The sequence below is a fragment of the Bombus fervidus genome, chromosome 7 (assembly GCF_041682495.2).
Source record: "Bombus fervidus isolate BK054 chromosome 7, iyBomFerv1, whole genome shotgun sequence".
Classification (NCBI taxonomy): domain Eukaryota; kingdom Metazoa; phylum Arthropoda; class Insecta; order Hymenoptera; family Apidae; genus Bombus; species Bombus fervidus.
Window position 1 is genome coordinate 13,061,778 of NC_091523.1, and position 25,770 is coordinate 13,087,547.

The 25,770-nt window shown below is 29.0% G+C and overlaps 4 protein-coding genes across 7 annotated transcripts; 3 read left to right on the forward strand and 1 right to left on the reverse strand.

The window, feature by feature from the left end:
• Nucleotides 1–83: 83 nt before the first annotated feature.
• LOC139989050 (uncharacterized) lies at nucleotides 84–9,131 on the reverse strand. 2 transcript variants are annotated; one of them, XM_072006953.1, is made up of 15 exons: nucleotides 8,418–9,131; nucleotides 8,188–8,341; nucleotides 6,951–7,579; nucleotides 6,696–6,872; nucleotides 6,249–6,610; nucleotides 5,905–6,171; nucleotides 5,487–5,834; nucleotides 5,157–5,400; nucleotides 4,820–5,031; nucleotides 4,597–4,735; nucleotides 4,275–4,531; nucleotides 4,047–4,209; nucleotides 3,794–3,966; nucleotides 3,650–3,701; nucleotides 84–2,757 (listed from the first exon to the last, which is right to left on the reverse strand). In XM_072006953.1, exons 1-14 carry the CDS (start codon nucleotides 8,919–8,921, stop codon nucleotides 3,683–3,685), a joined length of 3,648 nt encoding a protein of 1,215 aa, XP_071863054.1. In that variant the 5' UTR covers nucleotides 8,922–9,131; the 3' UTR covers nucleotides 84–2,757; nucleotides 3,650–3,682. The 2 variants fall into 2 exon arrangements, with proteins under 2 accessions (XP_071863054.1, XP_071863053.1); XM_072006952.1 differs by lacking the exon at nucleotides 3,650–3,701.
• Nucleotides 9,132–9,628: 497 nt separating this feature from the next.
• On the forward strand, nucleotides 9,629–13,973 carry Rtf1 (RNA polymerase-associated protein Rtf1). The gene is made up of 7 exons (XM_072006971.1): nucleotides 9,629–9,870; nucleotides 10,271–10,529; nucleotides 10,618–11,022; nucleotides 11,089–11,329; nucleotides 11,409–12,135; nucleotides 12,221–12,488; nucleotides 12,590–13,973. The coding sequence occupies exons 1-7, from the start codon at nucleotides 9,790–9,792 to the stop codon at nucleotides 12,694–12,696; spliced, it is 2,088 nt and encodes a 695-aa protein (XP_071863072.1). The 5' UTR covers nucleotides 9,629–9,789; the 3' UTR covers nucleotides 12,697–13,973.
• A 1,650-nt stretch (nucleotides 13,974–15,623) lies between these two features.
• On the forward strand, nucleotides 15,624–20,616 carry Tsr (Cofilin/actin-depolymerizing factor homolog tsr). Its single transcript, XM_072006974.1, has 3 exons — nucleotides 15,624–15,782; nucleotides 19,656–19,898; nucleotides 19,986–20,616. Exons 1-3 carry the CDS (start codon nucleotides 15,780–15,782, stop codon nucleotides 20,184–20,186), a joined length of 447 nt encoding a protein of 148 aa, XP_071863075.1. The 5' UTR covers nucleotides 15,624–15,779; the 3' UTR covers nucleotides 20,187–20,616.
• A 1,184-nt stretch (nucleotides 20,617–21,800) lies between these two features.
• On the forward strand, nucleotides 21,801–25,731 carry LOC139989057 (WD repeat-containing protein CG11141). 3 transcript variants are annotated; one of them, XM_072006968.1, is made up of 8 exons: nucleotides 21,801–22,079; nucleotides 22,346–22,578; nucleotides 22,651–22,938; nucleotides 23,016–23,176; nucleotides 23,261–23,700; nucleotides 23,768–23,927; nucleotides 24,015–24,871; nucleotides 24,945–25,731. In XM_072006968.1, the coding sequence occupies exons 2-8, from the start codon at nucleotides 22,354–22,356 to the stop codon at nucleotides 25,031–25,033; spliced, it is 2,220 nt and encodes a 739-aa protein (XP_071863069.1). In that variant the 5' UTR covers nucleotides 21,801–22,079; nucleotides 22,346–22,353; the 3' UTR covers nucleotides 25,034–25,731. The 3 variants fall into 3 exon arrangements, with proteins under 3 accessions (XP_071863069.1, XP_071863070.1, XP_071863071.1); XM_072006969.1 differs by having other exon boundaries at nucleotides 24,015–24,835; XM_072006970.1 differs by lacking the exon at nucleotides 21,801–22,079 and having other exon boundaries at nucleotides 22,433–22,573.
• The last annotated feature ends 39 nt before the right edge of the window (nucleotides 25,732–25,770 follow it).

The following is a 25,770-nucleotide window of genomic DNA, read 5'->3' on the forward strand; positions in this document are numbered from 1 at the left end:
ATTAGCCATTCCATTAAGTGAAATATAGATTTATATCAATTGTTAACAATAATCTTTATAAAAAAATAAATGATTAAAATGCCTTTTAATGAATAGATTAATACGTTATTCTTCTTGTATTTATTTTTATATACTTATCAAACATGTCAAGATATAATACATTTTAAGTTACTAATTATTGTTACTGTTACATCATGGGCAACGCGCACATTACAAAAAACAAATAATACATATTTTAAAAATTATACAAAATAATTAACAATCAGATCAAACTCATATTCATTGTTGATTAATAACTATAGAAAAATATATCATATTTACTATATTATACGAATATATATGTATACATGTGTTGTGTCGACAAAATACTCTGGAACTAGTCATTATAAACCGAAATTAGCAAAATGCAGATTTAATGAAATGTACCTAAACATTATGTATATGACATACTAGATATACAAATTGTATTGCCATTAGAAAAGAGAGAAGTTTTACCACAGATCTTTTTTATTTGCCAAAAAGTTAGTAACAAGAGAAATTATTATTCAGTTATGAAGTAACAAAATATTATTTTTGTTTCTTGATTATTTATAATTATAAAATCAAATAACAGAAGACTGATCATTAATTTTATATAAGAGATAATGTAATAGATTCATGGAATAACAATGATCTTCACTATGGAAGCCCACTTTTATTTAAAGGAAGAACATGCGTGAAAGAAGATATTTATCTTAAAACAAGATGTCATGATACTATGCACATGCATTACTATACATATCTATAATAACATGTTATTAAAAATTTGTATGTAAACATATAATTTCGTAACGTAAAAGTTATTTTGCACCATTTTTGGAAGAATTGATCGTGCACGAAGATTTAACGCCATTACATACGTAGATACGTATATGAAAGATGTACTGCTGAATTCAATTATATGTACTCCATATTTGTTTGCACTATGAATTATTTAACATTTTATGATTGAGTAGATAGGTGAGATTTTGAAACTGAATGAGACAAATCTCATACAATTAGCACCTTGTTAGATTATTAGATAAAATATACAACAATCATAATCATAATAATGTGCAGAGATACAATTATTATTAATGAAATCATTTAAATATTAATTTTCGATAAAAATAAATATTACATTTCGTTGAACAATAATTTGCTTGCTCTAAATCAATCATAGGTTTTAATATGTTTTACTGCATAATTTTTATGAAAATATACAATATGCAATTTTCAGGAAATTGGAACGATTTGACATTTTTGCAAATGCCAGAATACATATATTTTAAATGAAAAAATTACTTTTGTTTGTTTTGTTTGTTTAAAAAGTAAAATGCAGTAAAAATACAGTACAATTAATAATAACTAAAAAAAGTATGCAAAAGCTAATTTTCTTTTAATATTGTAAAAATCTGACATAGCTAGTAAATTTATAATAAAGCTGCATAATCAAATAATATAAACTTTTGAACAAGTACATATTAAAAATTTCTTAGACAGTGTTATCAATATACATTAATGAGCTTAATACCATTTATAGATTATATAGATCAATATCAGTGCATTGATCGCATTAAATTTATTAAGCGAATATGCATGATATATTTGTTTCAATAATAAGTTCAAACAATTTCCTAATATATATACAATTAATACAAGAGCATACAATTAAATTAGTCAATAACAAAACATAATACTTTAATAGATGTATACTATTACCTTAAAGCATATTCTGATCACATTAATTGTTAAATTATCGAATGTAAAAATTATAATAATTCATTGCACCTTTTCAGAGCAAATAGTATTGTTTTCTTTTCATGTATATCAATATTTTTACTGAAACACAGAGAGAGCTTATATATATTTAATTAATGATATATGAAAGTCTTTTCCTATTTTTCAAGCAGTACGTATAATTTTATGTTTATTAGAAACTAATAATTTAGCAGTATTTATAACGATGATTCCAATAACACATAAGAGGATATTTAATTATAATGAACTAGAGAGCACGCAATATTACTAAAAATTTGTTTAGAAATTCAACAGGATACTTAATACAATAAAACATAGTTAACATATTGAATACTAAAATGCAAAGATATCAATCTTTATACCATTATGTGATTGGTCCAATTATATACATGATCTTTTTCTATTTAGTATTTATCATTTTTAGGCCCTAAGATTGGAACTACAATATTTTCCATACCACAAATTCCAGAGGATTTCAGCATATTAAATTTTTATCCATAGAGTATTTGCCTTTTAAACACAAAATCGAAATTTATATTACGACAAAAAAACTAAAGCATGAGAATGTTGGCATATAAATATTATGCAGGTATGCATCAATTTTGTTGAACATTAATACTTCAACTTAGAATAGTACTGATAGCCATATAGATCTATAGATTCTTAATGTTAAAAGTTGCAAAAAATAGAATCTTTTAATATAGAAAAGATTTTTTTAACATTCTCCTTCAGATAATATAATTTCAAATGTATAGAACTATTCATAGAGCAATTCTGTAAGAACCGATCCTCTCTTCTTACTCTTTATATACATTAATATAGTTGGAGGTTTTATAATTACGTTCATTTATATATTATTAATAACTTGACTTCTAATAGAGTGTAGCTTCATCTGCAGATATAGCTAATTCTTCATCACTCCAATCACTAACTCCAAATCCTGATGATCCATGAAAACTGCGTGATCTTGCAACATTGCTAAAAACAAAGCAAATTCTGTTTTTCCTATCTCTAATATATGAAGAAAGAACCAGTAAATTATATTATTGTATACAGCAATGTTTCAACATGCTAGTGCTTTATAACCTATATAATGTGAAACACTGTAGAAACTGTAATTTTGTACATTTCCACAGAAATTTCTGTAAAAGTTCATAGATATAATTAATTTTATTAATATAATTCTTTCATAGTTACTTTTTCTTTTAATTTTTTCATTCAGAAATTTTTGAGCAGATACTTGAAATATTGAACAAATATTGAGAGAAATATTGGATATGAAGAAATTGTGCATAGATAAAAATTTTTCAGTATGCTTGGTTCTTTCTTAAATCATGCAAGTAAAACAAATTAATAAATAACACATTAATCTAGCTGTATTGCATTAATAAGCCACAACAAACTATTCTGAAATTTCTGATTTGCACACTCATAAAAATGATACATATGTATGTATATTGGTTTACTTTCTAGCAATCTTGTATACAAATAACATTATTTTAATAAAAATAACCATTTTTTGCAGCTTCCACTAAAAAAACAATTATGAAATGATCTTACGAAATAAACAATGAATAATATGGATTTTTCTAATGTATACAAGATTAAAACTTTATATAATGTATATAATAAAAATAATATATGTATATCTTGTGTAAGTTTTATATTAAATTATAACATATCCATAGTATTCACATATTAATGGTGTATTGTAGATGAACTGATGTAAACAATAAACAATACAAAAAAGCAGCATTATTGCAATAGGATTTTCTTAAGAGGTTATGAAAAAAAAACATTGAATGTCACATTTTTTAGTATATCCCTTAAAAAAATCTACATTGCAATATCAAACAAGTCATTTTCGTACCACTTGCTTGTATCGATGGTCTCTATCATTAGATTATCGATCGCTATCGGTCCTACCAACATAGTGAAATAATTACTTCTTACATTAACTGAATAAAATGTTTTCATATGAATTTTAATTTAAAAATGATAAACAATTGCTTACCTTGGAGAAAGATTGGGATTTGTATTTTTCTTAACCAAACCTGCTTTCCTTCTCCCTTCCATTGCCGCTTTCATAGGATCATAACTTTTACGACGTTTCCAATTTTGCATTTCAACTTCTCTTGCATTTGGCATGGCAGGCTTCTTTGTTTCTTTTGGTTTTATCTTAGATCCCTGTGATAAAAGAAATACTCAAAACTATGTGAAGATTACATACTATACATACATACATGTTTTATGTAAAAGATACATACAGTATTCGTAGTTCTATTTGATCTCATACTAAAACGTCCAGAATCAGTCCTACTTATGTTTGAAACAGATTCAGATTTTCGAGTATCTGGTGTAACTGGTTTACTTTTATTTATATTTCCTGGTAACTTTGTTGGTTGCAGGTCTAATCTTGCTCTGCGTAAACTGTAAACAATTTTTTAAAATATGTGTAATAACAATATCCATGAATTATATTTATAAATTTTTACCTAAATGCTCGATTATATTTAGTGTTTGAAATAGCACTTTGTGCATTCGGATGACGATCGTCGCTGCTCTCTGTGTCACTAGGTTGGTGTAATGTTTTTGATATACTTTTATGTAAACTATGACTAGTATCTTCATCGCTATCATTATCTGAGTCTACTAAAGGTGAATGGCAGACTGTGATACGAGCAGACATAGCTGACATTACATTTTGTGTTGTTTGTAAATAATATGATGTTTCTACATCACTATCACTTTCCTGTGTATACAAAATTTAGTTATTATTTATAAAATTTCGTAAAATATATGTTTATATATATTTACCAATTGTGGACTGCATGGTGGGGGTACTTGATTGTCATTCTGAGCAATGCTTAATTCGTTGTCAGACCATTCATTAGCTAATGAAAGAGCACCACCTGTCCCATGAAAACTTGCTGATCGTAATACAGAATTATCATGACTAAAAATATATTGGACAAATCAGAATAGAATAGAATTACATTCTGTAAATATTTGCGATATTATATCTTCAATATATACGTACTTTCCCGAACTATCTTCTGTACTGTGATGTTTCTTTGAATTGTCTATTAATTTTTTTCTACCTTCAGCAGCTGCTTTCATTGGATCATAGCTTTTTCTTCTTTTCCAATTTTGGAATTCTACTTCCTTTGATGTCAATGTTGAATTACTTCTGCCAGATTTCTTCTGATCTTTACTTACTTTTTGTATAGGTCGTTGTGTAGTAGAGGCTTGCTATAAAATATTTTAAGTTATTACTAATTATATAATTACATTTAACTTCAATAATTTTTAAAAATTTAGAAGAACTAAGATATAGTATATGAAAAGTAAAACATTGACAAATCTGAAACACTTACCTGAGATGATTTTGGTGCTCTGATACTAAGTCTTGTACTATCAGTTCTTGATATCGACGCAGCTCTTGGTTTTATAGGTTCTGATTTCTTTACAGATTCTTTATTGTGTACATTCACGATACTTGTACGACTTCGATGATAATTTTGCTGTTTATTTATAGGTGTTGGTTTTACTTCACTTTGTGCTCGTCTACGTCTTTCTTCAGGAGTTGTATTTGGAGTTGTATCAGATTCACAACTTAATCTATGCATTGTACAGCATAATAATAAATACATTATGTCAATGTTAAATTGATTACTTTCATTATATTGCATATATTTTTTTAATACCTTGCTCTTCTTATACTAAAAGCTCGATTTAATTTAATTCCAGAAGAAACTGAGCCTAATGAAGATTTTGCTTGCTGTTCGCCAGTTTCACTGCTACTGTCAGAAGCAGCAAGATATCTTCCTGCTAAAGATGCTCTATCAATATCACTACTATTAAAGCTACTGCGACGGGATGACTGGCTTTGTGATTTTATATTTCTAATATTTGCATTGCTACATGATCTTTGGATATTTAAATTACGTTTAAGATTTGGACTATTTTGGAGAACACTATCTGTTGTTGTACTAAAGCCTACATTTCCTTCATGATAATTTGCAGTACTATTTGATTTTCTTAACATATATGGACTAAAAATATAAAAACAATATAATTAATACATATTAATATATAAATATATAAATGAATTTTTATGCGTACCTATTTTCGACACATGTAAAATATCCAATATTTTTGGCTTGTGGAGAAGATTTTGTCAAATGCTTGGTTCTTTCCAATACTGGAGAGTTTATAATTTGAGTGACAGTTTTGCGAGTTACAATTGGACTGTTTGTTAATTTTGGTGTAGACGGTCTTAGGCGATTTAAAATTGTATTATTTGAGTATTTAATTTCATCATCTTGATAATATTTCGTGCTACTTCTTTTGGACGTATTACTGTCTGTTGTATTAGATGTATAATCCCTCCTACATTACAAAAGATCAAATTACAAGAATTATTTAAATTACATTTTTTAAATATAAGTGATTTCTTTATTTTTTACCTGTCCAAGGAACTACTTCGTCTTCCTAAATGAAGGGAAGTAAACTCTTTGGACGGACTACTTAATTCAGCATTTGTATCTTCAGTCTTTGATTTACTTGAACTTATATATTTGCGGATACTTCTCCTACTTTCGTTGGTATTAATTCTTCTAAAAAGAGATTCAGATAAACTTCCTCTTCTGGCCAAAACCCCATGTACTGGTGTTCTTTGTGAACTTTGTGGAGGTGTATTATAACTGTTACTGGTATCATCGTCTGACTCTCCACCAGAATCAATAAGTACATGTTGAGTTGAAATTAAACCAATTCTTTCTTTTATTCGTAAATATGATTCTGCATCTAAACTACTGTCACTTTGTTCCTAAAAAATATTTATCATTACGTATGCTTGTATGTATATCACATATACAGTCTAAATATTAATACAGTTAATGAATATTTTATACATTGCGGCTACGAGCGAGTCGTTGCGATCTGCTATGAATAGGAGATGGTATTTTGGAAGGACTTAGTGGAGGAGTACGACCAGTTGGCCCACCAATTGCTGGCGGTAGCGAATTATGTTCTGCTACCTGAGTGGCCCATTCAGATATCCACGTGTTATTATCTCTTGAAATACTCATCTTTAAAATAAAAAATATTTTATATACTATCAAAGAACAATTATCATAATTATAATAAACAATGTATAATTGACATACTTTAAAACTATGAATACATGCTTCATTGCTGTCTTCTTCAGTTAAAACACCAACACTAAATATCTTATCAATATCCATTCTTGCTTTTTCCTCATCTGTATAATCTTTATGAATTGTATATGTTCCTGCTTCGCTAACTGCTTCATCTGATCCTCCATCAACATTACTAACATTGAAAACATCTATATCTGTTTCAGCTAGATCATCTGGGTTTACTTCCATTGTATAGCTGACACTCGATAAATTGGATCCCTTAACGCTTATGGTTTTATTTCTAACATAATTTATGTTAGACACTTTTTCAGATACATTGTCAGATGAATGTTCATATTCGTCATCTTGATCAATATTCTTTGTATATAATTTTTCAGCATCATCATCATAATTGTTTACTTGAATTCTACTTAAATCATTTATAGTAGCAGACTTTTGTGGTACCCAATATGATGTTGCATTTGTTTTCTCTGTATAACCAAGTTCCAGTGAGAGATTCTTATAAGGAAGTTTAGGTTGTTTTGACTGTTCAAAAGATTTACTCATTGTATCTTGTTTATTTTGAAAATTAGATACTTTTACATTAGATTCAGACTTTTTTAAAGCATGTGATGGTTTTAAAAATGATTTTGAACCTAAAAATAAGGTGATATAATTACAAAAAAATATAAAAGTCAGTAATACATTACATTTTAACTGTGAAACAGTAAAAATATAAAAAACAATATTAATATTATAGACAACTAAAATCTTTTAATCTAGTATAATATAATGTTTTAATATCATATGTGATATTATAATCATTAATGTTGCCAGCCTATATACCGTGAACATATCGAAAGTACTTGAGAAGAATATTAAAAAGCATAGTAAAGATGACTTCATCATGACTCATACATTACAAATATAGTCTTCCATTATATTCAGTTTGCTATTCAAAAGGAATTGTTTCCCAATCATGATAAAAATTTAAACACTTCAGACATTATATAATAAATACATGTTTATATTATACAAAATAATTAAATTATGCTAATAATTAATGATACTTTCCTATATATTATTAAAAATTATTATTAAAAATGCAAAAAAATGTATATTTGTAAAGAAAATTAATTACTCATTTTCACAGTTATTACCATATATTATATTAAGAAAACATTTTTCAAAGATAAAATTTATAAAACTTGCTACAAATTTAATTTTCCAACATTTAAATATGACTTTAACATAATGAAATTACCTAATTGTTTCAGTTTCTCTGATAATTGATCTGTTTTTCGCTTTGTGTCATCCTCACTACTGAAATAGCCTTCAGAATGTGTACTAGAAACTTTTTGTTTTTGCATTAAGTTTGAAGAAACTAAAGTGCCAGGCTTTTTTGTATTTATTTCTACCTAAAAATTGAATTTACTTTATGCATATTTTAAAATACTTTAATTTTTTATATGTTTTTATACAAAATATACTTACCTTAGATGTAGAAAAATTTCTTTTATGTCTAGCATTATATCTCTCAAATAAATTTTGATATTTAGTTGTATCAATTTCCTTATTGCCAAAATCAATTGTGAAAGCTAATGGAGCTTGAGATACATAACCATCAGTAGAGTTTTCTGATGTTACTTCTACTTGTTCAGTCTTACAATCATCTTTTAGAACCTTCTCATCTTGTAATAATTCTTTTTCTTTATCTTCATCGCTTTTTTCTTCTTCCTCTTCATTTGTAGACACTAGGTTATCTCCTAAATTTTTCGCGTAAATTTGAGAATTTTCAAATTGTGCGTATATAATAGTATCATCGCGTTTTTCGCTATCAATCGTTATATTTTTAAGGGAAGACAATGAATCTTCGACATCTTTAATATTTTCGTTGTCTTTTTGAATATCGTCATTAAATTCCATTGAATTGTTTGCCGAAAGTTGAGTGTCAACCTCTTTGGATGTGTTCTTTTCTACTTCCATATTCACAGCCATTGAACATTCCAATTTTAAACATCCGTAATTAGAATGGTCACGTTCTCTACGACACTACTATCTATTACAATTAATTTATAAATGCCACTCCTATAATTACATCTCACTGCTTGACTGTAACGTCATATAAAATCCAATATAGTATAAAATTTTTCTGACACATCGACACAGGTGCATCTATTATACGCCATTGACGGCAAAAAGTGTCAACATTCATAATTACCAATGTACGGAAGGAAATGTTACCAAAATGAAACTATTATGTGACTTCTCGTAGTGGAAGTTTTAGCGCGGTACGTATGAATTGTAAGCAGTGTAAAATAATTAATTAATTAATTAATTAAGTAAAAATTACATTTATTTACAACATTTTTTTTAAATTATTCAAAACTGATTAATTTATTAAGATTTAATTATTTGGAAGTTTTAATTTATTTTAAATGTTTAAAGTATAATTACGCCGGCATGAACAATGTGTTTTAGTACTCCAAGGATAACAACCTCGTTCAAATTTCCAATTGACTATACAAGAAAACTATGCCATCTTTGAAATCATTACAGAAATGTATATTATCCTTAATTATATAAGAGAAATATTACGATAGCGATACTTTATTTTTGTGTATAAATAAATAATGTATAGTAGTTCCATACAATATGGCATAATATTATTGGTTCGGTATAAAACCAGATTGATGAAATGGCGTGCTGCGTGCTATACACTATACGCTACTATATCAGTGTTAATGTTTAACGTCTTTGGTTCTACGCGGTCTTCCTAGTTTATTGTATCTTGCATGACGTTAGATTTATCCTTGTTAGGAGGGCGTGCAATTTTCACGATCTCCATTTACATATTTTCGTGATAATGCCAAAAAGGAAGAATCAGGCTCTTATAGATTCTGATAGTAGTGGCAGTGCATCAGAAAGTGGCTCGGACTTGGATAATGTAAATGATATAACCTTACATAAAAATCTCATATTGTATATCTTCTGTTTTACACATATAGTTAACTTCTAACATATCGAAAATTGATCAAATCAAGTTTAATAGTAATATATACTGTCTTAAAATACCTTCTGTACCTTTGAGACATATTATAAAAAGAATATACAAGCAAAATTTACTTTACATAACCTGTTAGCCACTCAAATAGTTCATTTTTAATTTATAAAAATTTACTATTTTAAGCTTAAATAGGAAAGAATGTAAATACATTCTAGTTTTTATAGTAATCATAAATATTTTGTATGTCATATATTTAACAAATTATTCTTTTTATTAAAAACAATTGAATTCTAATTTTGAACTTACATATATATATGTGTGTGTTGTGTATTTAAATCAGGACTTATTATCTCTCGCCAAAAAAAAGAAAGGCAAAGCCCAAGATGATTCTCAGTCTAATGAAGAAACTAGCACTACTAGAAAAGATAATAAACATGATTCAGACACATCAGATTCAGATGATGATTGGGGTGCAAAAACTGGTAAAAATAAAAAGAAGAAAGTGCCAACTAAAAGAAGTAAACGTAAAATGACAAAGTCTAGTAGTGAAGAAAGTGCCAGTGAAATAGAGCCTGAAAAAGTTTCTGAACCAGAAGAAGGTAATTAGCTGAAATCAGCATCAATATTAATATTTTGTAAAATTATTTTATAATTCTATAACATTATAGAGTAACTTTATACTTTCAGGTGAGGTTTCAGATTCAGATGCCAGTGTTTCTGACTCTAGCCAAGAAGAATTTAACGATGGTTATGACGATAAATTAATGGGAGATGCTGAGGATCAAGCAAGACTTGCCCAAATGACAGAAAAAGAACGTGAACAAGAAATTTTTAAACGTATTGAACAACGTGAAATCATGAAAACAAGATTTGAGATTGAAAAAAAATTAAGAATGGCTAAAAAGCAAGAATTAAAAAAACAAAAGGAATCAAGGAAGAAAGAAAAGAGTGCAGAGGAAAAGAAAGTTGACAGAGCTCCAGATCCTAAAGAACGAAGCAAAGATCGTAAAAAGACAATAGAAGAAAAACAAGATAAAAAGTTCCATGCAATGTCTCTTCTAAAAGCAAGACGAGAAGAGAAAAAAGAAAGAGGTAAAATATTGAATAAAATATTGTTTATTAAACTTAGATATATTTTATTTCTCTTTTCTTATTTAGAGGAGAAAGAAAAACAAAGGATAGAACAGCAGCAACAGCAATCAAAGGATATTGAAGAAGAAGAATTAGAAGATGACCATAAAGGAGGAGCAAACAAAACAAAACTTAAAGCGTCTGATATTTATTCTGATGATAGTGGTTCATCAGATAGTGGTGAAGAAGAAGAAACTACTAAACCATCGTCTCATCGCAGATCATCTTCAAGTGACAGTAGGGATTCTGATTCTGATACTGATAAAAAGTTGGTGACACTAAATCTCTTTTTCAAAAGCATTAGTTGGAGGTTAATGATATTAATAATCAAATGTATCACTTTACAGATCTATTACTAGTAATAAAGCCAAACTGAAGAAACCAATATATGTCAGTACTAAGGAAGATCTCAACAAAATTAGATTATCTCGTCATAAAATGGAAAGATTTGTACATTTACCTTTCTTTGATAGAGTGGTACAAGGTTGTTTTGTTAGAATTGGCATTGGTAACAATAATGGAAAACCAGTATATAGGGTAGCTGAAATTAGTGGTGTTTGTGAAACAGGAAAAATATATCAACTTGGTGGAACTAGAACAAATAAAGGATTGAAACTAAGACATGGAGCTCAAGAACGGGTGTTTAGATTAGAGTTTGTGTCAAACCAAGAGTTTACTGAATCTGAATTTTTCAAATGGAAAGAAACTTGTGCTTTGCAAGGAATATCAATGCCAACTTTTGAAGAAGTTGAACAAAAATTAAAAGACATTAAAGAAGCTTTAGTATACGAATTCAAAGAAGAAGATATAGAAAAAATAGTGCGGGAAAAGGAAAGATTTAAACAAACTCCATATAACTATGCAATGAAGAAAGCGCAACTTATGCGTGAAAGAGATGCAGCTAATTGTAGAGGGGATGACGAAACTGCCAGTCGGCTTAACCAAGAATTGAGTGAACTTGAAGAACGTGCTTCCGAACTTGATAAAATGCGCACTGCAACAATATCTAGCATATCTTACATTAATGATCGTAACCGAAAAAAGAATGTTGAAGAAGCTGAAAAAGCAATCATGGTAAATTAATAACACAAATTGTAGAATATAAAATTATTAAAGTATAATAATTTTATTAATCTAATATGTATTTTTTATATAATAGGAAGAAATTAAAGCCAATAAAGGTAAAAAAGTTGATGATCCATTCACTAGGAGAAGTACTAAACCAAGAATGGTTTTTAAACCAGAAGATGAAGAAATATCGTCTACCACTGTAGTAAATGATAAAGCAAGTCCTCAACAAACTGAAGTAGTAGCAGTATCTAGCGAAAAAGAAAATAGTCAAGAAACGAAGAAGAAACAAAGTACTGAAGATTTATTTAATGCTCACGACTTTGATATCACAATAGACTTAGAAGTACCAATTCCAAGTAAGTCCTACAAAAAATTCGTTTTGTCTTTTTGTTAGTAAAAATTTAAGGTAGTTTAGTGTAAAATATAAGTACGTATTATTTCTGCTTTTTTTTTTTAGATAATCCCGTTAGCGTATTGCCGAAACCTATTAGTAATATCAAAGATACTGGACCTCGACGATCTTTAAATCTGGAAGATTATAAGAAAAAACGAGGACTAATCTAACGTTTTATTAGCTTTAGAAGTAAAAGAAATGAGTCCTTGATGATCTGATTAATTCTGAAAACAAGGATGAAGTTTTGTAACAGTTGACTGAGAAACTAGCTTATGTATAGTTCTCGTATAACATTATTTTTTTGTTATAAATAATGATTCCTTTTTTAGAGAAAGAATATAGATGGTTTCTACCATAATATTCTATTTAGAAAGACATAATTATTGTATTCTTGACTAAAGAATGCATTTCATTGTTCGTTAAAACATTTTTTTTTTTTTAAACATTATTAATAAGTACTTAACAAAAGAGTATTACAATTTGAATCATTTAAGGACCTCATAATTGCATTTGTTTTCCTCTCTCAACAATACATCATTTTTTACCCTTTAACTGAAATAAATTGACTTGTTCTCTTTTAGAGAGGAAATAAATTCAATATTGAAAATTAATAATTAATAATTTTCTAATACAAATATTGAATAGATAATTTTAATAACAAAAATCGCTATGGGTCATAAATATATCAATCATGATTTGTGTGTATGAATATGTGACATTTTCCTAGGTTCTGTATGTTAAAATCAACATTAATAAGTGGCCACCTGGCGATAAAAAAAAATACAAAAATTTATACGAATTTGAATTGGTCTCTAATTATGTTTATGATGATTAATTGCTTTATATGAGAACATTATGAAGACTATCATACGTATAGATATTTTTTTATTCTCTGCAGTGTTCTAACACTGAAACTGCAAACTACTGCCAATATAATTTGGCTACACAAGCTTCAAAATATGGTTTACTACAAAAATTTGTAAATATTCTCTAAACAATTCAAATAATTTAAATTGCTAAATTCTTATATATATACATATATACATATATATATATATATATTTCTGTACGAAATAAGGATAAAAGAATATTTTTAGATGTATACTTTTCTTATGTCTAGTTAATCTGATTATTGTTAACTTTAATCTATTAAATTTGATAGATACATAACAAATGTATTATCGTATAATATGATTTTTATTGATACTAGAATGATTAGGTATCTTGCTGCATCTTCTGTCCATAATATTGCTCGTTAGACATAATCATAAAGTTGATATCTTGAATAAATAAAAATTTGGTATTTTGCGTTAAAAAATATCCATTTTTTGTAATTATGCACTATTAATTAAGGAAATAGATTAATTGAAAAAAAATTAATTTTAAGGGACAAATTTTTATATTTCATGTATTTATTTCAAAATAAATGTTACTATACAAAATTTTATTTATCCAAGATGTCAAAAATTATTTAATATAATTTATCAAATTCAAAAATAGTTATATAATCTGATAAACTATAACATATATGAATATCAAGTATTAATTAGAATCATTACTCTACTATCCAAACAGAGCATGTTTGCTTTTATCCAAAAATCTGCCAAAATTGTACATATATGTACCTAAACAGTACTATTAAAAAATTTTAGAAAAATTCACATTTTTATTTATGTAAGGAAAATCATACAATTTACATTTTTGGAAACAATCACAACTTACTTAAATTGTGTGTCAAGTAGAACAAATTTTAAAAACTTTCGTTTGCTTACCCAAAAATATATTAAGAATTAAACTGAGATACTATGTTCATAAAAAAATACTCAGTTTTTATATTAGATACAATAAGTTATAAATTAAATTTTTATATACGATTAATGATTAGATTAAATTAAGATATATTTCAATTATCCCTATATGAAATGTTTAATTCAATATAGACTGCTTCAGTATTTCTTTATTTATAATTTGTTATGTTTATATACTGTAATCTTGTTTATTATTTTAATTATATTATGTATTATAAATTATAATAATCTAAGATTTTTTAATTATATCAAAAACAATCCTTAAATGTATTTCACATACTTTTAAACTGTATGATTGGCAACAATATTGTAATAACATACATGTATATGTATAAATGTACTTACATTTCTTCAACCAGATACTTCATATAGTATTTAATTGTATTTTTGGTGTATCAAGACATATATACTATCTAAGAAAAGTATATTTATGTCAATATTATAATTTATTAATTTCTGTGCTTCAAATAATCATAATGTCATTTCTTAAACATAAATATAACATTACATTAATATATCTGCCATATACATTACTTGAAGCACCCTTATCAAATCTGGCTTACTTAATTTAAAAGAGATAATATATTTTTCTTATGTTAGTAATATTTTTAGCAGAAAAATTCATTATGTCGATGATTTAATTTTTACCGATAATTACTCGAGGTTATCGGCAAATTGATGTGCTGTAACGGTTTGGAGTGTTTTGAAACTGTCAACTACATTGCGCGTCGTGCGCACGCAAAGCAAGCGGCATGCGCACAGAACGACGCGCGACGTCTATATGCGATCGCTTGCATGCCGCTGCCCATATAAGGTAATTTCCCCACGTCCCATACTATGATTGGTTGGTATGACCGGCAGGTCACGTCGATGATTATTTTCCATAGATTACCTATTATTGGTCCTTAGATGGTCTGTGTAGTTGTTCTACGACACCAAAGAACTTATCAATTGTTCTTATTTATAAGATAGTCCGAGAAAAAATCGTATTCTAGACAAAATGGAACGCTATATAAACGACCGGCATGACCGCATCACTCAACGCTTGCGCACTGGAACAATCCTACCGGTTCCAAAACAAAGTATACGCTTGTATGTATTTAATTCGTTGATTTACCATGGAAAAGGATAGACTGCTCGAAATATACGATTTTTTAATCAATTTTCATAAAAAAGGCATCGGTTTACTCAATTATGAATTTTTGTTAACCAGTGATCGGCCAATCAAGACAAAGTTAATCAGAGTGCGCGCGCGCAGGCGTAGGGATACAGGATTCGCAGAAAGCTAGCTAAGAGAGGAGCCTCCCTTCCCGTTCGTTCGTGAGCCGCGACCCCCGCGACTGGACACTGCGCCTATCCAGTTCCACCAGACCGAGGCTCTCGTGAAAGTGTAGGTTAAAAGTGCTTGTTTACGTGATTCTTCTTACCGGCTACTACATCACGAAATGGTAAATATCATACTGTGCATGCATCCAACTTCCAAAAAATGTCAGCGATCCTTTGGAAACCGGTACATGACTTACTTTGTGGTTATGGCCGAAGCAGACGCGCCGGTCGCCATTTCTGTCCCGGCAATACGCCGCGAGAACAACTGCTTTCTTCTTTTGGCCATACCAATCAACCGATATTATTTAGTCTCAATTATTTGTTCGAAATCGTTTGTGCCATTGATTTTCATACCTCTAACAACAAACCAAACATAATTAAAATCTCTCACGTAGGTGCATTTTTATGTGCCAATCGCGATTCCTTGCTTCCAGGAAACGGATGATTCATTTTCAGTTTCACGATACGATAGTCAAACACTCGAAGACCAACTGTGATCGGTGACGGAAAAATGATCGTATATCATTGATGAGTAAAAGCTCGCGGTTGTGTTGTAACGTTTGTCGCATGGCAATCGTCTCGGTGAATTCCTTTTCAGTTGTGTTTAATTACAAGAAACGAAGAATTGTTTGCTTCTCTAGTAGAAAGATGTTTTCCCGCTAATGTAGCATTTTTGATGGCTAGTCTTATTTTTTTTATCACATGCTTCAGTTTTATGTAAACTGATAAAATATTTTAGACTATTATAATTTCTTCGACCAAAACAAAATATAATAAAAACGCAAAAATAACTTTTTTTTTTTTTTTTGGGCTTGATTTTAATAGTGCCGATCATATAAGGACTTGTTCCTTTCTGTTCCCGTATATCTGACATCGATCTTATTGAACGCTATAAAATATATTTAAGTATTGTTATCGGCATGTAATTTCGCCTTCAGTTCAAACATTTCTTGAATTTTGTCGTAATTGCCAAAAATTTATATAACGAATAGGTTATGCCAGATTGAAAATTTGTACCAATTTTCTCGTGTGATGTCGAAATATTGAACTTATTATCGATCAGCAACCGTCTATTCGCACTTGCATCGGTGTATATATTTTAACTATTTAATTTTGAATCCACGTTATCTCATTTTGTTTATTGTACTCTGTTACTACACGTTTGCAAAAAAGGACATTCCCATAAAAATTGTATGCAATGTAAATTTCGTATTTTTACGAGCGTGGATTAAACACATAGGAACGAAATGTGCAATCCATGACTTATATAAAGATAAGCTTCTCGTATTGTAGAATAGTTTCATTTTAGCATTTTCGTTCAAATAAAGTATTATTTATTAATTGCAATTATATTCCATATATGAAAGCTGTTGTGAAAGTCGCAGTTAATAAAACTGCCAGTGTTTTTTTCAAATATCTTTAAGCTTTCTTTAGCAATTAAAAATTCATGTTTATAGAACGATTAGTCATGTGTGCGATGCATCTATCGAAGTTCCGGAAGAATTCATTAAGTAGTCGCGTTCCGTTTCCGGCAAATTGGCGACAGAAAATTAACCATGTGAAACTGGCACAAGTAGTAACTACCGTTCTCCGAATACATTTTAAATATTTATGCTAGCTACCGATAGACGCTGTATCCTTGGTAATGAAGAGCTGAGTTTCCTTACGAAACTAACCCTCTCCCACTCTTTTGCTTCGAGGATGACAGTGAACTACAAGAGTTCTGGTAGAGAGGGAAAAATTCAATGAGCCCGTAAGGAGGTCGGTTCTTGCAGGCCAGTGACTCTCAAAGTTCACTGACGCCTTCATAAACGTGATGAATAAGCTGATTATCCTTAGCAATGCGATGATTAATTTTACTCGGTATTCCTTATTCATAATCGTCTAACCTTTTCTCTTTCGTATTACCATTTAAAATGTAGCTATTAATCTTCTTTAATTAATTTATTTCATTGCACTTTTCATCATGCATTTGAGATCCTCGTGAAGAAAACGCCTACCATTAGAAATCAAGGGAATTGGGGTAATTAGAATCTAAAGCGAGTGAAGATGGCTGAATTTAAACATGTAAACGAACCAGATTTGTCGACAGATTTTATACAATTTTTACACGTCTTCAAGTGATATCCTACCTTTTTTGTAGTAAGGATTGAATATTTACTGTCCTTTTAGTACCGTTAAATCATTAAATAATATAAAGTTGTACATGTAAACGATTAGTATACTTAACAGTTAAACAATCGACCATGTCGCTCCTCATCGGTGAATCATCTTCCGTTTGACCTTGTGCCACACACAAGAGACGTTTACAACAACGCCCTAGAGGGAGCCAAGTCTGGCCCTAACCGGCATCCCCTGTCGTGCCAGAATATCGACCGAGGAATTGCATCCTCCATCCACTGGCTATCCTCCAACCACGTTACACTTTTCGTCGAACCCTTTTGCACCCCATTCGACCCTTACGTTCATTATGCCGAAATAGACAAAAGCTTTGACCATTCGTAAAGGATGTATTTACAATGAAACATGGTCACCAATCGGAAGAGACGAATTGATCTTACATTATTTCTTATGTATATTTTTATTTCTATTTGATTATTAATGACTTCCACGTGTATAGTAATCGTTATAAATAATAATATGAAATAAATTTAGTCGAATCGTCATTCTGCATAGTTAAGATTGTTTATTTTAGTGAATAACAACGTTTTAGCAGGTACGTAGAAACTATATAGTTGATCTGGCAAAGTGTCTGTTTTATCTTCAAATATCGAATTACGTTTTGCCTGACTAATTTTAGCGATCTTGCAATTTCTTGTTTATACCCGTGAAACTGTTTGTTTTGTCACGATTCCCTGCATTCATTGCAAGATAACCAAAGATTTTTTCACAATTACGGATAGATAGACTATTAAATTGAAAGCGTTGATCCTAGACGAAAGGCTGTTTCAAAAATAACTATTCCACTTCGAACTTTTACTCTGTGCATGTCGCCCATCTGTGATGTTACCTCTCTTTCTGCTCTCCCTCCCTCCTTCCTTCCCACTTTTCCCTATTCTGCTGTCTTCGTCAGAATCTCTATCCGGGTGTCATGTCATGGTCGTATTTCACAAATTTCCACAGAGTGGAAGAAACATGCAGTCGGACAGACCTCCGTACCGTGTGGCACGTGCCCGAGAGCAAGGGATAACTTTAGAAATGGACGTCGGATCTCTTTTAGCATCGAATTCGTGCGTGGGAAGACTTTATTTCGGTACGTCCCCTACGTTTGTCCGCGAAATAAGCTTAAACGGCCAGACTAACATGACGTGCGTAATACTGATAGTACCGATACTGGCACAATCTCATCGTCAGTCAACCACTTCGTCATAACATCGTAAATGCAGAAAGATGTCCGACGCTCGTAATCTATGTTCGCACTAATGCCGAAAGAAAAAATATTACTTATCTAAAGGAATGATGGTGATAGAGCTAGGTGGGAGGTTGTTGGATGATAAATCAGCGATAGCTTGTAATAGATGGAACGCATAGCGAATGCATTATTAATTTCCATTAATTTCTAATTATGGATATTTCAATTACAATTGGAATATTTAAACGAAAGAATTTCACAAACTTCAGAATTCGAATGAAATTTCATATTGTTATGTACACAGTAGAAATACATGTCATAAGTCGTAAAAAGTCTTACAAGTTTCTTGTCATCGATATCAATTTCAACGAGTATGATTCAATCTTATAAACAAATTTTTTTATCGGTCTCTTGTATGCAACCTTGTGACTCCATATTACACCTGATTCGCTTATACGATATTGAAGATTATATATTACTTAGAATTTTTGACAAATTTTCTATCTGTGAATAATCAATTACTTTAATTATCAAACTTAATTTTTGAGAAAAGAAAATGTGCTATGTAAATATGTTGTGAAAAACAAACAATGAAATGTTAAATATTAATAATTGTTTGCTTCTTGTTTGTTTGTTTATTTAGGCATCTGGAGTAACAGTAGCCGATGTTTGTAAGACAACGTACGAGGAGATTAAAAAAGACAAAAAGCATCGATATGTAATCTTTTACATTAAGGACGAAAAGCAAATTGATGTTGAAGTCATCGGACCTCGCGACGCAGCTTACGACGCCTTCCTTGAAGATTTGCAGAAATGTGGTAGCGGAGAATGTCGCTATGGCCTCTTCGATTTTGAATACACTCATCAGTGTCAGGGTACTTCTGAGGTAGTATTCTTAATACATAAATGGTAACGAATTGAAAATTATTAGTCGAAAATAGAGATTATTCAATTGGATTTTGTTATTTTTCAGGCTTCCAAGAAACAAAAATTGTTCTTGATGTCGTGGTGTCCTGACACGGCCAAAGTTAAGAAGAAGATGTTGTACTCCAGTTCTTTTGATGCTTTGAAAAAATCCTTAGTTGGTGTGCAAAAGTATATACAGGCAACAGACCTTTCAGAGGCTTCTGAAGAAGCTGTTGAAGAAAAGCTCCGAGCCACTGACAGGAATTAGGAGTATTTCAGCAAATCCAAAATTATTAATATTATTGAGAGAAATCAAGTGAAAAACAGTACGCAAAATCCCTTCCCCAAAATAATGCTCTGTACCGTCGTCGCATTAAACGTTCACGTTTTTACACATTTTTCACGTTTAAACGAAAACGATTACTAAGTATTTGTGCTATATGTATTAGTCATTGGGGAGCGTAAACATTAGCAGAAAGGAACGTAAAAGGAACAAAAAAATATAAAGAAAAAAACACTTTTCATACTGCGAACGTTGTGTGAATCTGTCTGATATAATATTAATATTATACTATTATTATAATTATAAGATAATTGTAAAAGAATAACAGTTTACAACCAGTCAGGCAGTAAGAATGAAAGCATTACACTTTTGTCATCGGCTGTATAATGTTTAAATTAAATTCATTTCATAATGACTTCTCGTGAAATCCTGTTAGTAAGTCCCATGTTTTCCTAATGTTGTGTCAATTGTTTGGTTTGTTATAAAAGTAAAGGTAATTAGTGTAATATCGTTTGTACATGATAAGTCATTCATCGTTTTATACATGAAATAAAATTTGCTTCTATTATTTTCTATAATTCTTTATACTGAAGTAGAATGTAAAAAGCTTGTGTCTTAAATAATTTGATATACCATGTGGTCATTATAATCTCTGGATTATATAATTAAATTCACTATTTTTAGTTATTAAAATTTTGTAAGTAATATATATATATATATATATATATCAGTTTTTTTGAGCATGTTGCATTATACAATTTGACGTGAAAGTACAGGAAAATTTATTAACTTTTTCCGTGTATATTATATTTACAAGGAACATATAAACAAAAAGATCCAATGCTTTTAACTTTGATATTTATTAGTCATGCGAAAGTAAATTGTTATCAACTTTTTAATCTGCCGACCTTGAAATTTGGTGTTGGAACGTAAAGCGTTTTTTTTTTGTACATTGGTATAGTAAATAAATACATATAAGGGCTTTATACAACATATTAGTTCCTTAAATGCTTAATTAAAATATAAATGTTCCGGATTTATCACTTTTCTATGTAGGAGATTTATCTTTTAGTTACAGAGTATATTATAGCAATATCACATTTGTAATAGTCAATCAAAATGAATTTTGAATTATTGTTTCTAAAAACTATTTTCTAAATATACATATTAAAAACAGAAAAATATTTACGTGTTTTTTTTTCCTGTTCTATAAAGTAGTGAGCGCACTTTATACTAAATAGACATTAATAATGATAACAAAATGCACACATCCTGAATGCTGCGATTTTATAGTATTTACTTAATAAGTATATATGTAATATACACAATATTTTATAAATATGTCAATTTTTATTCAATATCATTATATATAGAGCTAAAATTTTTAAAAGAACGTTTTAGTAAATATATATATATGTGTGTGTGTGAACTATGTATTGTTACATTTGTATTTCAAAAACGTTATACTTTGATAATATTTTTAGAATATATCAATACTATATTATATATAGTACTATATAAATATCAATATCCTATATATATACGATATATATATTTGCTTTTATGCTATAAATATATTAAATCCATTTTATGTATATATTTCTATTTGATAATATGAATCGTTAAGATAAATCTAGAAAATGCAAGCTTCATTTTAGTCATAATTATATATATGGTATTCTATTCTATACATGACGTGGTTTATGGTACTTACTTGAAGGCGTGCACTACAATCTTGACAGAATTTGCCGAACCATGAAATATTAAATGAAACACAAAAATGATCGGTAAAGTATTATTATTTTGTGCGGTATGATAAAAGAAATGTGATTTCATTACTTTGATATTTTCTGCGAATCAAATTAATTCTATAAGAAGGTAATTTTATATATCACGTAATAAATTTATTATGACATAATAAAATACTGATTTCATATGTGTTGCTTTTAGACTAACAATACTGTAATGTAGTTCATCGTTGATAATTATGTACATAATATTAAATGTCATATAAGAAAAGGGCATTTTAGTTTATATACGAATTATTTTCTTCATTCTTCTTAATTTGTTATTACTTATGTCGCTATTCATTCATTAAATGTATGGTTAATAATATGAATTGTAATATAATTTTGTGGATATAGCACTTACAATGACATCACCTATGTGTGAAGATGGTGGTACTTTACGAGAATGGGCACCTCTTGCTATGCTTCTTCAACAAATACCTGCGAAAATTCAAACTGGGCTCTTTACACACAACATTAATTTTACATGTATTGATGCAGTGCCTGAATTTATAGCCATTGGAACTAACTATGGTTTAGTATATTGGTTTGACAGAGAAAAGCAAGACTTGCAAAGGCTTCGATGTGAGGTATCATACATAATATATACTTAATTTATGATGATTTTATATTTACACATGATGTGCTATTTATTTTTTCAGAATGTCAATTCAAAAATTACATGTATTCAAGTGATATCAACAGTAGACTATATGGTTGCTGCTGGTAATGAACATGGTGTAGTAACTGTATTTCAAATACCTAAAAATCCACCAGATTCATTACCAGATAGTTTAAAACCAAAACAGAAAAAACAGGTTGAAAGGTATAGCATAAGTGGTTTACATAACAGTGCAGTAACTACAGTTGAGTGGTCTAAGAATGGTATGAAATTATTCAGTGGAGATCAAGATGGTTTAGTTGTACTTACTGAAATTGATTTTTATATGGTACGTAATGCAAATTAAATAACAGTGTAGTTCCATTATCCAAAAATTTTTATGTTTTTTTATAAATATTCCTATAGCATTTGTCAAAATCATCAGAATTGTTAAATGAGAAATATGCAGTAGTGCAATTAAGTTATCAACAAGGTTTATTGTTAGTTTCTACAACATTACGTACGATACTGGTAAATAGAAATGAGAATGGAAAGGTAACACAAGTTGGTCAGAAAGAACGCAAAACGTTAGTATTTAATTGAATTAACATCCAATTTTTAATAAACAGTAATGTTATAAATTAAAACATAACAATGAACGTATATTTTAGATTGGGAAGATTAGGTGCTGTATTTGGTTGTAGACAAAATTATGTACAAGACTTAGTAATATATGCTAGTAGACCTGGATTACGTCTATGGCAAGCTGATAAAACAGGGACTGTGTTAAAAACACTTATTTTTAAGGATGCTGTTCGATCTGGGCATACAGAAGTGGAACTTTTAAATCCAGCACCAGAAAGTTGTAAAAAGAATCGCGGGGAACCTACATTTGGTGTCATTTTACCTTTTTGTGATGACTTACTAATTACATACAGCGATGATATTATATATGTAGTAAATCCACAGACTATTGCTATAACATCCATTGTAACAGATTTACGTCGTGTGACTAATGTTGCTTGTACTAAAGATGAAATATTTGTGTTGGAAGGGGAAAGGAACATAATACGTATTGCATATTATCCTGAAACTAACATGTTCTCATCAGGTAGATATTTTTATTAAATACTTTTCTAATATCTTATTCGAATTTTAACAACCAATTTTATTTGTAGAAGCAAAAAGTGCATCAGATCCATTATTGTCATTTGCTGAAATTAGTAAACCAGTTACCAATGGTATATTAGAATTAACTTCAAAATTAATGGAAAGTACAATAGTGCCAGCTATTCCTTTTCACAAAATCAATCCAAGTAATATTATTCAATCTGTAGGGTAAAGTATCCCAGTGAAAAAGAAATGTATTTATTTTTTATTAATAAATAATATATAAATTGTTTAAAAGTATATATCACTTTTTAGAATTGTACCAATTGTTACTATTGGCACTGATGTAACATCAATTACAAATGCGGAAGAAGCTGTAGAAGTACCAATGATGCCAGATAATTTAAATTCTTCATTAATAATAGACAGTAGCAAAATAACAGAACATAATGATATTTCCAAAAGAAAAAGTAGCGAACAAAATGAAAAACATAATGATAGGAGGCAAATATTCGAAAAAATTAGTCAACAAGAATTTGAAGATGTTGTATTTACTCCAGAAAGGAAAATTAAAAAATCACATAATAGGCTATTAAATGGAAATGGAAATTGTTCATCATTATCTGACATTAATTTTGATTTATCCGCTTTCAATAAGGACAAAATAAATGCCAATGATGCAAAGACGATGCATTCTTCTTTATTAACACTTAGCGTCGATGATGATTTTATATCAAAAACTGAAAGAAATCTTGAATCAATCCAACGTGATGTAGAAAATAAAGAAAAACTTTTGGCTGATGTTTTGGATTTTGATTTGTCAAAGTATATGACGAGCAGTCAAATTAGTACTACTAATTCAAATATGTCCCAATCTATTGATACAATTACATATATAGGTTGTGCAGTACATTCCAATAATTCTTTCACAGAAGAAAAAAATGAGCAAAATGAATATAATGATCACAGTGACCATACAGAAACGGAATCTGGAGATGAAGATGTCAGTTACCGTACGGAATTAAGGAAGTTAGAAGATTTAGGTGAATGTAGAAAAAAGCTTTTACAAGATAAATTAAACGAACCTTTACAAAAAGGTAGTTATGTTGATGGGAGGAAAATGTCACATTCAACAGGTATGGGTAAACATGAATTAGAAGTTGAATTTCATAGTAAGTATAATAAAATTAGTTCCCAACATATGATTACACTTTTGCAATATAAATGGAAAATATTTATTTACAGTTGTACCGAATGAGTTTATGATATCAACTACAATTGAGGAAGAAGATTGGGTTTTAGTAAAAAATGATATACCTCCAGTTGCAATATAGAGCATAATTAAAGTATGAAACTACTTTAAATAGAAATTACTTCAATTTTGATGAATGTTTTCTTTTTTAAGCTTTATGCAGATGTGCCTTCAATTTTTTCTGCACATCCATCCGATGAAGTTATCTCACAATTAAGGTAAAAATGTGCGTGTAGATTTTCTCACATTATATTCAAACTTTAATTAGACAATGTATTTTCTAGTCTTATTTTAGTGCGATTTATGTTATTTTTACCATAAACAAAAAAGATTACAAAATATGCATAACATTTTATCAAATATTGTGATTTATTTTTTAATTATGAATTTTTTTAAATCTATTGTAAATTTGTAGGAAGGAAATTTATGATAATCAATTTTTTTTAAGATTTATTGTTACCTAGTGCTATAAATGTGCGGTTACACATTTTTAGATATATTGTAAAATGATATGTAAACACATTTTTTTTGCATAATCAATGTCATTTATAACATTCCATTTTAAATTTTTATGAAAAGTAGTCTACTTTTTGCCATTTGAAACTAGCAATAGGCATGATGATTATATTAAAACATAATGTTCTTACAAATATATATTAATTTATAAAATGTAGGAATGTTTAAAAGTTGAACGTTTGTAAACTTCTCTGTAAATGCATATACAAATTCAAAACATTGTAAGTACTTAATTTTTCAAATAAAAATACTTTTTAAATGGCACTCAAATTTTTGTTAGCATAAGAATAAGTATGACTTTAT

Excerpts from the sequence above, each read along its gene's own strand:
- LOC139989050 (XM_072006952.1), bottom strand. The coding sequence starts at position 8,921 with ATGGCTGTGAATATGGAAGTAGAAAAGAACACATCCAAAGAGGTTGAC. Across the intron at positions 4,736-4,819 it reads ACAGAAGATAGTTCGGGAAA|TCATGATAATTCTGTATTAC; the intron begins GTACGTATATAT and ends ATATATTTTTAG. Across the intron at positions 4,532-4,596 it reads CACCATGCAGTCCACAATTG|GAAAGTGATAGTGATGTAGA; the intron begins GTAAATATATAT and ends TTGTATACACAG.
- Rtf1 (XM_072006971.1), top strand. The coding sequence starts at position 9,790 with ATGCCAAAAAGGAAGAATCAGGCTCTTATAGATTCTGATAGTAGTGGC. Across the intron at positions 9,871-10,270 it reads GTGGCTCGGACTTGGATAAT|GACTTATTATCTCTCGCCAA; the intron begins GTAAATGATATA and ends TATTTAAATCAG. Across the intron at positions 10,530-10,617 it reads AGTTTCTGAACCAGAAGAAG|GTGAGGTTTCAGATTCAGAT; the intron begins GTAATTAGCTGA and ends TTATACTTTCAG.
- Tsr (XM_072006974.1), top strand. Across the intron at positions 19,899-19,985 it reads AGTGTCAGGGTACTTCTGAG|GCTTCCAAGAAACAAAAATT; the intron begins GTAGTATTCTTA and ends GTTATTTTTCAG.
- LOC139989057 (XM_072006968.1), top strand. The coding sequence starts at position 22,354 with ATGACATCACCTATGTGTGAAGATGGTGGTACTTTACGAGAATGGGCA. Across the intron at positions 23,177-23,260 it reads GGTCAGAAAGAACGCAAAAC|ATTGGGAAGATTAGGTGCTG; the intron begins GTTAGTATTTAA and ends CGTATATTTTAG. Across the intron at positions 23,701-23,767 it reads AACTAACATGTTCTCATCAG|AAGCAAAAAGTGCATCAGAT; the intron begins GTAGATATTTTT and ends TTTTATTTGTAG.